Here is a 15839-nt window from a genome sequence, read left to right as displayed (position 1 = left end):
TAGTAATAAAAGGGATCTACATATGGTGTTTATTGATTTGGAAAAAGCGTATGATAGGGTGCCAAAGGAGGTCTTATGGAAGGTTTTAGAAAAGAGGAGAGTAAGGATCGCATATATTCGGGCAATTAAAAACATGTATGATGGGGCCACAACTAGTGTGAAGACTCAAGGTGGTGTGATAGAGGAATTTCCTATTGGTATAGGATTACACCAGGGATCATCCTTAAGTCCATACCTTTTCACATTAGTCTTGGAAGTACTCACAGAGTACATCCAAGAGCCTGTGCCATGGTGCATGCTTTTTGCCGATGATATCGTCCTTATGGGAGAGTCAAGGGAAGACCTAAATAAGAAGTTGGAGTTATGGAGAGAAGCTCTAGAAGTGTATGGTCTATTCTATCGCACCGCTATAAGACCGGCTATGCTGTATGGTACGGAGTGTTGGGCGACTAAAGGGGAGCACGAACATAAGCTGAGTGTGGCAGAGATGAAGATGTTGAGATGGATGAGTGGTCATACGCGATTGGAGAAAATAAGGAATGAAGATATAAGGGAGAGAGTTGGAGTAGCACCCATTGTGGAAAAGATGGTTGAATCGCGTCTCAGGTGGTTTGGACATGTGAGAAGAAGACCGATAGAACATCCAGTCAGGAGGGTAGATGAGATGGAAGATGGACAAGGGGCGAAAGGCAGAGGAAGACCTAAGAAGACCATCCAGAGGTGGTCAAATGAGATCTACATGTAAACGGTCTCTTTGTAGACATGATACATGACAGAGCACAATGGCGTCGTTTGATTCATGTAGCCGACCCCACTTAGTGGGACAAGGCTTTGTTGGTGTTGTTGTTGTTGTATGTTATTAAAAAAACTACAATTTTAATTGTCATGGGTGTCATTGAGACATTTATTATAAAGGCTCTTAACTGTTTACTACATATAGGTACATTTGCTTATTTTTTATTTTTTAGTGTAAATTTTAATAATTAATCTTATTTTTGTTTAGTATATACTTTTCAATTTTTATATCCCTTAAAACCCTTAACTTTGCTCATCTCTTGATTCCATGTATCATATATGGAGTACAAACTCATTATGTATAATGTAAGGAAAATATGTTTATTTTTGTTTATGACTAACCTCGCTTTGTTATAAAGCTGTAGTGGCAGAAAAAATGTCCCTGTCAGATAATGTGTATTACTCTTAATGTATTAGCTTTTTTAGTAGCTTCTCAGAAGTTGCTTTTAATTTGCTTTCAACAACTTCTAGCATCAACTAGAAGAATACAACCAATCCAAGTTGATGTATATCTTGTACAAAAGGAAGGTAGGTAAAAGCATTCAGAGTTCCTCTTTAGAATTCACCAAGAAAATGGAGAATAAATTGTCCCCTACTTCCCTCAGTGCGATCTTGCTCGGGTAATTGTAGTTTTCTTACAAAGTAGTGATAACGCAAAAGTGAATCTATAGACTATAATATGAAATCTTTAGAAGCGAAAATACTACAGCCTTCTAAAGCTAACTTCAGTTTTTAGGAGATTAACAAATTGCTCATCTATTAATATTATTCATAGAAAACTAATCTGGATAAAAGCAATAAAAAGTATTAACACCCAGCAATAGATAAAATGTGTAACTTCCTCAAAGGGAAGAGTGTCGGAAATCATTGACGCGAACGTTGAAAACACTTTTAAGATTGTGCATACAGAACCTTAGTCGTAATCAAATCCAGTGTACAAGCCCACCAAATTTCGGGGATGTAATGAAAGACACTAAAGGTGGATGGTTTGATTGAAGAAGACGAAATGCAGTCCACTCATTACATCTGATTTCCCCGACAAAGATGAAACGAAGGATAAGAATGAGAGACGTTACTTGCACGTAAATGAAGTATAACAAGGAAAATGAATAATAGTAGTGACGTTACGCCTTTCCTTTAAGCATTGATTTTATTATGAAATATAAGCTGATAGATTATTGCACAATTATAAGAACCAATACTCCAAAATCCAAAAGTCTCCAGAAGTATAATATATAATAGCTCTGTATTGGAATGTACAACTTGCTAGTGACATACATGTACTATACTTTCTATATTACTCAAATAAGGAAAATATGAACCAAGCCAAAAGGGTGTAAATATAATATTTCCAAGGTGGCCAATATACAAACAAGAGCGTGTTCACACGGACATCTCAACTCTAATAATATAAAATGTTTTCTATATTTACGTTAATGAATGATTCTTTCATTATCTCATGGTGTAACATTGTATAGTTTAAGAAGGATCAGCGAGAGCTCTTCATATTTACACGCCATGAAGTGGCAGAATCAACTTCTGGCTAAAAAGAATCGGTGAAAAAACACCTGAAGAATTAACGACGATTGTGGAAAAAACAGGTTACCGTTTGCTATACATGATATCGATATTGATACATCCTCGCATATTGTCAGTGGCAGCATCGTCATACTGCTGCACATAGTGCCCCTGAAATTTGGGAAGAAAACATCTCATAACTTGATTCATTTCAGTGGAACTGTGAAATGGCTAAACTCATCAATTTTTATGTGCTCAGGAGTTACAAATCTGTGTTCTGCTAAAACAACAGAAGAAAATGGATACAATTTATAGGACCTGACACTTTCAAGCCTAAACACCTATTGGCTATTACCCATGAAAGGACTAGGATAAAAAATTATAAGTTCAGACCAGTAAAGATAACACATCCAATTTCATTTATTCTGTTATGATCCAGTTAGCCTAATGTTATTTTGAATTCATTAAATGATCTGATTTACAATGTTCTGTGTTATGTACAGAAATAACAGAGCTTAAAGCTATGAAGTCCATAACCTATTGAAAAAGCTACCCATTTCGCTCGCCATTAGTTCTATTTCTAGTTCCCTAACTAGCAGTATATATATTGGCAAAACATCATAGTATTGGTCCAGAGAAAAGGTGATAATCCAGGGTCTATTTGATTTTCACTTGTATATCTCAACTTAGGCAATGTGTGTAATATTATATGCAATCATCAGTATCCAAGCCATATCTTAGAAAGGAGAAGGCCCTGAATTCCTATCCAGATAAATGGCAATCATTTGTAAGGAGAGGGGTAAAAAGAAAAGTGACCTGTAGATGAAGAGGAGCAGCAAAATGATCTTTCATCAACGTGCATCACATCAAGCCCAATAAACCATGATCCGGTGCTCACATCATCATGTGCATATGTCCGAAGAATATGTCTGCAAAGCAAATATTGGATCTTGATAATGCATTTTGAGATAATGACTACAACATAAACTCACTTGTCAATGGTTTCTCTGGGCTATACATGGTTCATTAGGGTAGAAACGAAGGAAAAGAACAAACCTGTTTATTGAAATAAACTGAGCCAATGCTTTCGAAATTACATAGACATCGCTGGAAGCATGCCGAAAGTATCTGTAGCAAAATGCGAGCGTCAACAGGTACACTTATATATACGATAAAACAGAGAGTCTATATATACTCACGATCTCCCATCGCCAAATTTCCACCAATCTGGTTCATGCCATTGATGTGTCCTATAAGATTCAGGTAAAATGAGAAGAAAAAAAAGAGCGAATTCTAATAACACAAAAAAATAATATCATAACCAGATAAAACATTAGGCACAGACTCACGGATCAGAGAAAACTTCGCCTGATTTCATACAACCAATATAAACACGGGGTTTATCCAAATAAGAAGTTAGAACTCCTCCCAGGGCATCTGCATAAGAAATCAAGTCATTGAATGCTCATAAAATCACAAAGAAATCCCAATAATTCCTGTTGCTTTTCATGAACAATATGTACTTCAGTCCTCAAGTTATATTGCAAACTAGAATATTAAATATGATTTATTCTAGTTCTGTAAAACTGCAGAAACAAGCCTTATTAAGGACAACATACCAACATTAACATATACATCGTCATTGGCCTTAAGATAAAACTCTGCATCCCATTTGTCCACAGCATAAATAAAGAATGATTTTATCTTTTTTGCTTTCTCTTCAGGTGCCTCCACTTGATTATCCTGAGGAGGGGAGCAGATAATAAGATTAATAATTTGATTCTTGCATTATTAAGTATACAACTTCAATTGAGGTAGCTAAATATTGTCTTAAAGTCCATCACTACATCAAGCTTAATAGTGCACCAGGCGAGGTAAGAACAAACTTTGAACAAAACACACATGACCCCCCCCCCCCTCTCTCTCTCTCTCTCTCTCTCTCTCTCTCTCTCTCTCTCTCAAACAACACAATATCTTTAATTTTTGTTTAAGTCCTGCATATTCAATTAAAGTCCTTATAGTCACATAAAAAGGTTATTGTGTTTGTACTTGTCAATTTGTCAACAATCAAATACTGTTAGCATGAAACTATTATTAAAAATCAACATACCAGAATGATGAAATCATCGGTCTGGCTGCTTTCTGTTTCAATTTCTTTGTCCAAGCTGTCTCCACGATTTGCGCTGCATAGAAAGGAAATGTTCATTGGACAAAAATGTAAAGTTCCAGTCGTTCATTAGACTTGCATTAAAACTATCAAAGTCATACCTTTTTCCTATTACAAAGCGCACAGTGATGCCTTTTTGATCAGCAAGTGTTTTCATAGCAGTATCTACAAGAGGGCATCACCACGTGCTTATAAAAGAGTTCTACAGGATAGACTAGGAAAGCTTGAAGACTATAAAAGACAACCTATATTCTTAGTAGACAATTTCAATTTGAACATAACTAATTTATCATTTCGACATTTATAAACCAAAATTAGTACTAATTAGAAAACCATCTAAGCAGATTAAAAATGAATAGATGTAGCAAAAGGTGGATTTCTTGATACTAAGAAAGCAAGAACCACACTTGAAAATTAAACCCAAGGTGAAAGTAAACTTTGCACAACAGGTAAATTTCTATTTAAATCTAAAGAAAGGAAAAAAAATGTGAGATAAAAAGCATCTAAACCATTCTAAACTATCTTTCTTGAAGCTGTCATAACAAGTGAATATCTTTCAGCAATGCATCAGTTCAAAACATCTATAAAAACAGGGTTCTAAGTTCACAAGGAAAGCATCCTAAGCGCAGTAATTGGACATATTTCAGTCAGAAACAATCGAAAAGATAAAACATAAATCAATAGCAGAACACCTTATTGTCATGATTATTCAGTGGAAGCTAAACTAGAATTTTAATCAGCTCGAAACCCTCATTCATATAGGCATAGCAGCAGGCATTCCATTACATCCAACTGCTGCTAATTGTCATTGCTAAAGGAACCCAAACCAATGGAAAAGGTACCTGTTGGCATCCAAGCCTTCCGGATTGCATTTCGGTTCTTTTTTCGGCCAAAGGTTGTCATTATCCCGATAACTGCAAGTACCTTCTTAGTAGGCTGCTTCCGACCATTTCCTGGTAATTTCTTTGTAACAAAACTTTCTTGTTTAGCTGCAGATAGTTGCATCTCAAGAGACGACAACTTCTTACGCTGTTCCCTGAAGAAGCAAAAATGAAATAGTGATACCTACAGGCAATAGCCTACCGGTTAAAGGGCATTTGTATCCAAATTTGAACTCAGCATGTGAAATGGAGAAATTAATAGAAGCTCATGGATTACTTAGGTGGATTATATTTATATTCATGCCATTAGTAAATTGATATTTCAGATAAGTATACAAGATATTGATGGATCCTAGGTGAAATATCACTTTATTAATGGTGTGAGCATAACCCACCTAAATGCTCCATGATCACCCGCAACAAGAAGAAACTTACCTGCATTCTATAATTTTGAGTGTATCATCAACAGATACGGCGGATTGACCCTGAAATCGTATGAACTATACTGCCTCATTGACATCCTAAAATTTTAAAAAACAAACGCACTAGCAATTGCACTCTCGCACAAACTAAGCAATATTGAATTAGAGATAACTTGCACTAAATAATAATTATGCAATGTATGACATAACATAACTTGAATCACGAAATCTAACATTACGGTTACCTGAGTGGTTCTTTTTTTAAGTTGTTCCATCAAATACGCCCTATTTTCCGCGTCCTGCCACAGCCTGTAAATGGCAGTGGAAACTGAGTTCAAAATTGAAGATCACGAGGAAAGTACGAAGAAGAAGTGAATAACTGACCTGCCAGCGACGTAAATAGTAGACATGGTAGCAAGCATTGCGAGCATGAGAGCAGAGACTCGAGATCCAAAGGAAGAGTAACCAGATAGCCGGTTTTGTGATCCCCGGCTACGCATTTCTTCTCAGATCCAAATATATGGATGGAAGTTGGAACTGCAGATTGTTTATGTTTTGGAATTGAGACTGAAATGATGTTTGAGAAACCAAGGTGACTTGTTTTGTTTGGTTCTCTTCGGTATTTACGTTTTGAGCTCCACAAGTTATGACCGCGACGTTATAACTGATTTTATTCAACTTCTTTATTTATTTCGGTTTCAATTTTCAACGGAGCTATCTCAGAACCGAGAACTCAGATAGTCAGATGCCGAACGCCAGAACGAACGAACGAACGAACTGCGATGACTTGTTTCAAAGTTCAAAATAAGCTCTCCAGTCCCCAAACATCTTGCATTAGCAATTTTTTTTTTTTTCAAGTTTTCTTTCGGCCAAGAAACTGTTAGCAAATTGAATAATAGGAAGCAATGGGCTTATAATTGGGCCGGTCCAAGAATTAATTTGTCTTTTGGTGCGAAGGGCGAAGGCGTAAAAAAACACTTACAGTTTTTTGGTAAAAAAAAAAAACTTACTTAAAGGCACGCACGTCGAATTTGCTGGGTGTTCCCTCCTTTTTCACCGTCACCTGGGTGAATTGGGTCAGAGCCAGACGGTGACGGTGACGGTGACGGTAACTTCTACTTCGCGTTCAACAACGGCTTCATGTCTGACGGGGTTCTTAACATGCTAACTAAGCTGCTCTTCACAAATTCTGTTAAGTTAGTTTATGTAGACTTGCCATGCTGGTTGGGAGATTAGTTAACTCACTTGCTCATTTTCTGATCTCACGCAAGCCTCTCTGCAGCTCCCTGCTTCTTCAGCACTGTGGAATTTAACATATTATTATAATTAAATCCCTGATCAATTTTGGTGCTACCTCATTTTTTTTGTTTGGTGAGACAAATTAAATTAAATCAAGTCAATTGGTATGGTTGGTTTCTTAATTGTTTCTGTATGTGCTATATATATTGATGAACTGAAAAAGAACGAAATGCGACTCTTCAAATCCAAGCTTCTGGTAACTGCAAAATGGTTGATGACATATTTGAGGTTGCATCATGCATAAGGCATTGGAGCAGGATCTTGAAGACAATACCCAACACAACTAAATAGATTATTATTGCCTAACTGCCTTAATTAATTTGGGTAATTACTAGGATTTGGTGTTATATAGATTTTTTTTATAAGTGACTGCTGATATCCTATCTGTAGCTATTATATATTTGTATTGATTTACAAAATGAGGTTAGTTAAGCTTGTGTTTATGTCCTCTTATTTAATCACATTTTTTTAGAAAAAAATTTATACTTTATTTAACTGGATGACATTTCGTTGCATAATCTCTATGGTAGCGTTTGGTGGAGAGACAGAGACGGAAAGACTGAGACGAGAGACAGAGACTAAGAGACAGGAATTGAAATAAATCTCAATATTCTGTTTGGTGTAAAATGGGAGGCAGGAATTGAAACAAGAATGAAACTCTAATTTAATTTGCACAAAGGGCAAAATTGAAATTAATTAATTAAAATGAAAGTATTTTAGGTATAAAATATTATTAAAGTTTCAGTCTTCATCTCTAAAAATTTCAGTCTCATGTGTTCTTACTTTTTGGAGGTACTGAAATACTGAAATTTTAGAGACAGAGACAGAAATTTTAGTACCAATTTCTGAACTAACAAACACGATACTGAGTCTCAGTTTTTCAGTCTCAGTCTCAGTATCTCAAAACAAACACTGTTTATAGGACTATAATTTGCCACATAATACTTTTCTAAAATACCCGAAATTAACATGAATATGATGTCTTTGATTGAGAAACAAAAATGTATATATCTTAAATTCATTAAAGTATAAAAGTCGAGAAGATAATTAAAGGAAAAATATTGTTAGAAAAGTCTACAATTCCATTATCTTAAATTCATTGAGAAAACCACAAAGCAGGTGCAGGTCCAAATTTCAAAGCTGAAACGTACTCAACATTTGCATCGGCATTGTATTATTAGTGCGAGAGAATATTGTCCGACGACTCGCTGATAATTGAGAAACCTGAACGAACAAAATGATTGTTACATTGAATTTTATGATTCAAGGACAAAACAACATGATGTTGATGATGAATTGATGATATTTAATTTGCTTTTCCTTTGGGGCCAGTACTCGTTGGTTGCCATTTTAATTTGATTATGTGAATATCTTTCATTCTTTCTCAAAAATTATATAAAATATCTAATTAATTTTATTTTTTTAAAATAATTCAAAAAAAAATTTATGAGCTTACACAAGCCCAAATTTCTATTGGTCGTTAGAATCAATTGATATTTTTTTTTTCTCCTTCTTTAAAGACCTACCTTTAAAGATAATGCTATCATAAAAGTTATTTTTGGGTCATTCAATTAATTGAGAAGTTGTATTTTCTTTCCCCAAAATCAAAGTTTTGTTTTAAAATCGTCTCAGATGTTTGAGTTTATTATTTAAGCATTTATATAGAGAAAGTTTAGGAGCAGCACTTTTATTAAAATTTGATTAACACTTAATTAATAAAAAAATGAATAATTTTATATTGTTAAATGTAATTTCACACCATTAAAAATATTAATAATAAATAATTAGTTATTACAAATCATAAAATCTGCTGGTTTATAACACTCCTCATTTATATAAATGAAAAAGTTATTTATTTTAAATCAATCAAATATATTAATCAACATATTAACTGTTATATAATGGAGAAATTCTCCTACAACATATATCTTTTGGCATAATAACTTTATAGCTATCAATGAGTATATTAATTTTTTTTGTAGTTGTGTTATGATTTAAAAATATTACATGCTATGTCTACCAACCATATTCATATACCTTAATCCAAGTGGTTGATACGGTGGTTGTTCTTAATAAGTATCTGCTACAAATTAAAAGTATTTTGTCATGGAATGAATGTTTGAGAAGGAAAAAGAAGAAAAGGCGTGATTAGACAAATTGAAATGAAATGACAATAAGAAGAGCAATCAGAATTGACAGAAGAAGAGAAGAGTGCATGCATTGTTCCTCTTCTTCCTCATTTGGTAGACAGCTTTTCCTTTCTTGCGTTGATGAGACGCCGGTTTCTGTAGTGTATGTCCAAGAATCTCATGTAAACAGAATATGTGTATAATATAAACAAAATAGAATATTAGTAATAATGTAATATACTATAATATTTCTTATTGTTCCATGATATTACATAATGTAAGCATGAGTTCTTAAGTTAGAATCTCATGAAACATATCCTATACTTAGAAGCTTTTGTGTCGAAACTAAATACCTGAAAATTGAAAAATTGATGTTTCTAACGATTTCGGACAAAAGAGAATATAACTGACGAAGTAATTAAGATTATAACCAATTTTACGGGATAACAGCTTGATACCACAGATGCGCTATCATATTTTGTAACCACTGAATTCCGATAAATAATGTGCCATAATGAATACTTAATGTCAGAAAAACGATATCCCCAAAAGACAAAGACTAAAAGGAAGAGACAATCATCGAGTAAAGACATGAAAAACTCACTTTGCAACTTTATATATTACTGACTTTAGTATTGTCAGATATCTTGCAAGTTGTCCACCCAACCTGATTCTCCACTTGACTAAGTTGAGATCTCTTGTCTCTATCTCTTTAGATTATGATTTTGCTCCGAACATAAACACCAACTTTGCATATTATGTATATATATGACCATCATAAGTGACTCTCAAAATTATTATCATATTTTCAACTGAAATTTAATTATAAAAATATTGATGGTCCCAAACTAAGTGGACTCACAAGTTTAAAACAAAAAAAAATTAAATAAAAGAAAAAGAAGTGGCTAAAGCCACGAAGAAAGATAAGGTTTATTGATTTATTCATTCTGAATAAAACCAAACGAAACAGGGATTCGACAGAGAGAAGGGAAGAAGAAATTTGGAGAAAAAAGGATAAGCTATTTTTTATTTGATTGAACTGGTAAACTTGCTCCATTTCTTATAAAATTTTAGTATGTTATTCTTGGTGTAAAGATGAACATTAGGATATAATTTGCTACTTGTATTGCATTCTCTTTTATCTGATTTGAGATACTCACTTTGTAGAGAGTTTATATTGTTTACATCAGTTTTGATGATATATTTTGTTGATTGTTGAGATGTCCTAGTGTCACTAGAAAGACTAATTATGTATCCATTATTTTGATAGTGGAAGATTTTTCTGGACTAGGTCCCTTGGATTTTTTGTCCCTCTTTTGGGGGTTTTTCCACGTTAAAATTTTGGTGTCTGATCATTTAATTTTTGTCATTATATTGTTGTTTGGAGTATCTTTGGATTTGCCTATTTAATCGCACTTGTTGTGAAAAAATTATTTTTGGTGTTTCCGCTGTCAGACAGGTTCTTGTTCTGAACCTTTGTTGAGTTTTTCCAACAAAGTGGTATCTAGAACTTTGGTTGTTTATCTCTGTGCTGATTAAATGGAGGAAAATACTCATGGCTAAATATGGTCAAATTGAATTTCCAAAATTACTCGATTTGGAAGACCCTCATGGAAGATATGTTGTATAGCAAGGACTTGTATAATCCTGTAGAGGGGGATAAATTCAAAGGTACCAAATCCGATGCTGAATGGAAGAAGCTGAATCAGAAGGCAGTTGCTTTGATTAGGCAATGGCTTGATCTTACTTAGGGCTGCACATGGATCGGATTGGATCGAATATAGCCTAAAATTCTATCCGATCCGCACTGCACTCATCAGATCGGATCGGATATGATATCCGCAAAATTTCAGGCCGAATCCAATCCGACTTGCGGATCGGATATCGGGTATATCCGCATAATTCAAAAAAATATTTTCAAATTCCATTTGGCTATTTTTACAAAAAAAAATCATTTTTCACCCGTTTAAGCATATTTAATTTTAAAATATTATCAATAAAAGTTTTTTTGAATAACAAAAAAAATAATAACACAAGATTTAAGTTTAATTATTCTAAGTCGAAGTACAATATAAAAAATAAAAAACAAGATATCATAAAATTCATAAAACAACACACTAAAATTCATATCACATTAGGGTTTATTTTCTTAAACTATGCTATTTATATGTGATGTGCGAATATGCGGATTTGCGGATCGGATCCGCGGATATCACTGCCAAATTCGCAATCTGATCCTATCATAGTGCAGATCAGATCCGATCCGATCCGATGGCTCTGTGGATCGGATAATATCCTCAAAATTTGGATCGGATGCGGATAATCTAATGATTTTATCTTAGCGTGTATCCACGTGTTGACACTGAAACGAATGCCGAGAATATGTGGAAGAAATTGAAGGAGTTATATGAGAAGAAGAATGTGCAAAATAAAGCATTCTTGATTAGGAAGATTGTCAATATGAAGTATATTGAAGGTAAATCAATGCCGAAGCATTTGAGCACGTTTTAGGAGACGATGAACCAACTGACAAATAATGAAATCACGTTGAATGATGAGTTGTAAGCCTTGTTGTTGTTGAGTTCTTTGCCTGATATTTGGTAAGTTCTGGTTGTGACATTAACTAACTCAGCTCCAAATGGAAAGTTGACGTTGATAATGGTTAAAGAGAGCATGTTGAATGAAGAAGGCAGAAGAAGAGAACGAGGTTTGACTAATGCCTCCTCCTAGTCAGAAGCACTTGTTTCAGAGTCACGGGGGAGAAGTCAAAGTAGAAAATCTCACAGTTCTGACAAGTCAGAGAGTCGAAGCAAGTTAAGAAAAAAGTACAAGCGAAGAAAAGAGTTCATTTGGCACTATTGTGGCAAGTCAAGGCATATCAAGAAGTATTGTAGGTTTTTTAAAAGAGAACAATCAAGAGGAAGAAACGAAGACAAAGGTAAAGATAGTGATAAAGAAACTACTGCTATTGTTTATGAAAATGTTAATCACATATGATGAAAATTATGTGAATCTTGTCTGTGATGATTCCACATGGATTATGGACTCTGGTGCCTCATGTCATGTCACTCCGAGGCGTGAATTTTTCACTTCCTATACTGCTGAAAATTTTGGCAAGATCAAATTGAAAGATAAAGGAGTGTGTGATATTATTGGTATGGGTGATATGTGGTTTGAAACCAACATGGGATGCAAGTTATAGTTGAAGAATGTTAGGCATGCGCTAGATATGCGGTTCAATTTTATTTCAGTAAAGGCATTGGATCAAGAGGGATATTGCACTTCCTTTGGTAGTGAAAAATGCAAGATTACCAAAAAGAATCTCATTGTTACTAAAGAAAATAATAGTCTCGCTACTCTCTACTGGTTTCAAGCAAAATTGTGCAAAGAAGAGGTAAACGTAGTTGATAATTCCTCTTCTAATTTGTGGCATATACGTCTTGGTCACTTGAGCAAGAAAGGACTAAGCATCTTAGCCAAGAAGCACTCACGTCCCGTAAAAGGTACAACTTTAAATACTTGTACTCATTGTTTTGTTAGTAAGCATGCTAGAGTATCGTTTCATAATTCTGGATCTCATAGGAGATCACATGTTCTAGATTTAGTTCACACTCATGTTTGCACTATGAATGCTAATACACTAGGTGGTGCATCATATTTTGTTACTTTTATTGATGATTATTCTCGAAAAGTGTAGACTTTTGTTTTGAAATCTAAAGACCAGGTGCTCGGTATCTTCAAACACTTTCATGCAAGTGTTGAAAGAGAAACAGGAAGGAAATTGAAATGTATGCAAATAGATAATGCTGGTGATTACAGGGATCTGTTTGAAGAGTATTGTAAAGGATATGTGATCAAGCTTGAGAAGAAGGTTTCTAAGACTTCTCAACATAATGGAGTTGTAGAGAGAATGAATCGCAATATCAATGATAGAGTCAGGTGTATGCTCTCTCATACAAAGTTGCCTAAATTTTTTTGGGGTGAAGCAATGAGGACTGTAGTAGATCTGATCAACCTTTCTCCTTCAGTTTCACTAAATGGTGATGTTCCAAAGAAAGTTTTGAGAGAAAAAGATGTCTCCTTTAGTCACTTGCGAGTGTTTGGCTGTAGGGCTCTTGTTCACATTCCAAGAGATGAAAGGTCTAAACTTGATGGAAAGTCAAAGCAATGTATCTTCATGGGTTATAGTCACAAAGACTTTAGTTAGAGATTATGGGATCCGGTTCGCAAGAAGATAATTAGAAGTCGAGATGTGATTTTTCTTGAAAACTAAACTATTGAAGATCTTGAGAAGATAGGTAAGCCAACAATAACTGTTAGAAGTTCTGCTGATGATGAACCTGATCCTTTCACTAGACCTCCTGTTGATGGGGGAGATGTACAAGTTGATAATGATGGTGATTTTTTGTCCCTCTTTTGAAAATTTTTCTACGTTAAAATTCTAGTGTCTGATTATTTAATTTCTGTCATTATATTTGTTGTTTGAAGTATCTTTGGAGTTACCTATTTAATCGCACAAATTGTAAAAAAATTATTTTTAGTACTTTCGCTGTTAGACAGATTTTTATTCTGAATGTCTGTTGAGTTTTCCAACAAAGAAAACTAAACTAGTGTTGCTAATATTCATGGATCTTTAAATTTCATCTACAAAATATGTAACTTAAGTGCAAGGAACAAATGTTGAAATTGTGAAGTAATTATTAGTGCCAGCTATTAAGAAATGTAGTTAGTTGTAGTTAGCTTGCTGCACGTGTTAATATGTATAAATGGCTTGTGAAACCCTTACTGTAATAGTTAGTTTTCATTTATCAATTAGAGAACTGCATAATGCTAATTCTCATTTTCTCTTCCAATTTTACATTCTTTGTAAACACAGCTCCTCCATTTTCAACTTCTTAGTTTTCTTCCCAATTTGATTTATGCTTCACTCTTGGACTCATACAACAGAGTCTAATGAGAGCTTGATCCTCTCTTCCATGAAATTTCACATAGTGCGGTGAGCGTGGAGGAGAGGTTATTGCTCCGATTAGCAAGACCGAGAGTGGAAGATCTGAATCTGACATCTTCACAGATTCATCAACCTGGTTAATTTCTTGTCTTTCTTCCCCTTCCTCTCTTTTTTCTTTCTCAGATTTCGTTCCTTTTCTTGGAGCTGTTCTTGAAATCCTTTTCGATTCAACATTTCTTCGAATTTCTTTAATCTTGATTGACAATGGAAGCAAGTCAAAATCAGTCTGCAAACTTCAATTCAATGGATCCCCAATCAATTGCAAACTTCCTAAGTCAGATTTCAGCAATCCAAGCTCATGTGGCCAAGAACACAATCAATCCGATGCAAGATCCAGCAAGTCCGTATTTTTTGCATCCTGGTGAAAGTCCTGCTAATCATTTAATTCCAGTTACATTGAATGCACATAACTACAACTCTTGGAGTAGAGCCATGTTGTTAGCCTTGAAATCAAAGAACAAACTGAAGTTCATTCATGGTTTGATAACAAAACCAAATGAGAATTATCCCTTATTCGAAGTCTGGGAGAGGTGCAACACGTACATTGTGTCATGGATAACTCTGTCTTTGAGTCCAGATATTGCAGGAAGTGTCATATGGAATAACAATGCCTCAGATCTTTGGAGAGATTTAAGACGCAGATACTATCAAGGTGACAAGTTCAGAGTGGTTGAATTACAAGAGGAACTCTTTCAATTGAAGCAAGGAGATGCTAGTATAACAACTTACTACACAAAGCTGAAATCGATTTGGGACTGGATTTAGAAAAGTTGTTGTAGAGATGGACTCCAGTGCTATTCTGGATTTGATTTCTAACAAGAGCAAGCGCAGAGACCATCCTGATCCAATAATCAGAAGTATTGATGGTCTAATAAATAGAGAATGGATGATTGAATTCAGGCACACCTTCCGTGAAGGCAATAGAGGTGCAGATCTCTTGGCTAAGGAGAGTCTTAAGTGTCCTCCAGGCTTTCAATTTGTGGATCTCCCTTCCCCTGCTTTACAACTCATTCTAAATGATGATTGTAGGGGGTTTTTACCCCCGGATTAATTTCATGTTTGTAATATTTTTGGGCTCTTAGCCCCGATGTTTAACAAAAAAAAAGAAGTTAAAACTCAACTCGACTTGGTCATTTCTACCTCTATTCAAAGGTCATAAATTCTTAGTCCGAACTATTTATGGTCAGCATAATGGGTTAAATGAACTCGTTTATCCTGATTCGTTTATCCTTTTATTTTATTTTTTAAAAAAATATTTTGAAAAAAAATATTATTTTTGGTCAAAAACCTTAAATAGTATTATTTTTAGTTGACAAATTGAATTTTTGAGTTGTATTAGATAAAATATTGGCAAAACTTTTTTTTTTAATTTTAATGGAATGATTTGTTTAATCTGTCATTTTTTTAGATTAATCAAAATCCGTCTATTTAACCTAAAAGTTAACCTAACTTGATTTTAGAGATAATATTTATCCAGTTAAACAAATAAAACAAATTAGACCAATAAATTTAGTCCATTTTAACGAATCAACCAAAATAGATAACCTCTCTCATACAAATGTTTTTAAGACACATTTCATTAAAGTCTTAATAGAGATTTTTTATATAAAAAATTTAAAA

The 15839-nt window shown here is 34.3% G+C and overlaps 1 protein-coding gene across 1 annotated transcript; it reads right to left on the bottom strand.

The window, feature by feature from the left end:
* Positions 1-2126: 2126 nt before the first annotated feature.
* Positions 2127-6588, bottom strand: LOC107488301 (hydroxyproline O-galactosyltransferase HPGT1). Its single transcript, XM_016109029.3, has 12 exons — positions 6168-6588; positions 6029-6092; positions 5797-5846; positions 5323-5516; positions 4582-4645; positions 4424-4496; positions 3933-4056; positions 3663-3750; positions 3513-3563; positions 3370-3441; positions 3130-3242; positions 2127-2484 (listed from the first exon to the last, which is right to left on the bottom strand). The coding sequence occupies exons 1-12, from the start codon at positions 6281-6283 to the stop codon at positions 2462-2464; spliced, it is 1032 nt and encodes a 343-aa protein (XP_015964515.1). The 5' UTR covers positions 6284-6588; the 3' UTR covers positions 2127-2461.
* Positions 6589-15839: the final 9251 nt, after the last annotated feature.

This window comes from Arachis duranensis, chromosome 5 (assembly GCF_000817695.3).
Source record: "Arachis duranensis cultivar V14167 chromosome 5, aradu.V14167.gnm2.J7QH, whole genome shotgun sequence".
Taxonomy (NCBI): Eukaryota; Viridiplantae; Streptophyta; class Magnoliopsida; order Fabales; family Fabaceae; genus Arachis; species Arachis duranensis.
This window is presented reverse-complemented; position numbering and strand designations above follow the sequence as displayed.

Excerpts from the sequence above, each read along its gene's own strand:
- LOC107488301 (XM_016109029.3), bottom strand. The coding sequence starts at position 6,283 with ATGCGTAGCCGGGGATCACAAAACCGGCTATCTGGTTACTCTTCCTTT. Across the intron at positions 6,093-6,167 it reads ACTATTTACGTCGCTGGCAG|GCTGTGGCAGGACGCGGAAA; the intron begins GTCAGTTATTCA and ends TGCCATTTACAG. Across the intron at positions 2,485-3,129 it reads CTGCTCCTCTTCATCTACAG|GGGCACTATGTGCAGCAGTA; the intron begins GTCACTTTTCTT and ends CCCAAATTTCAG.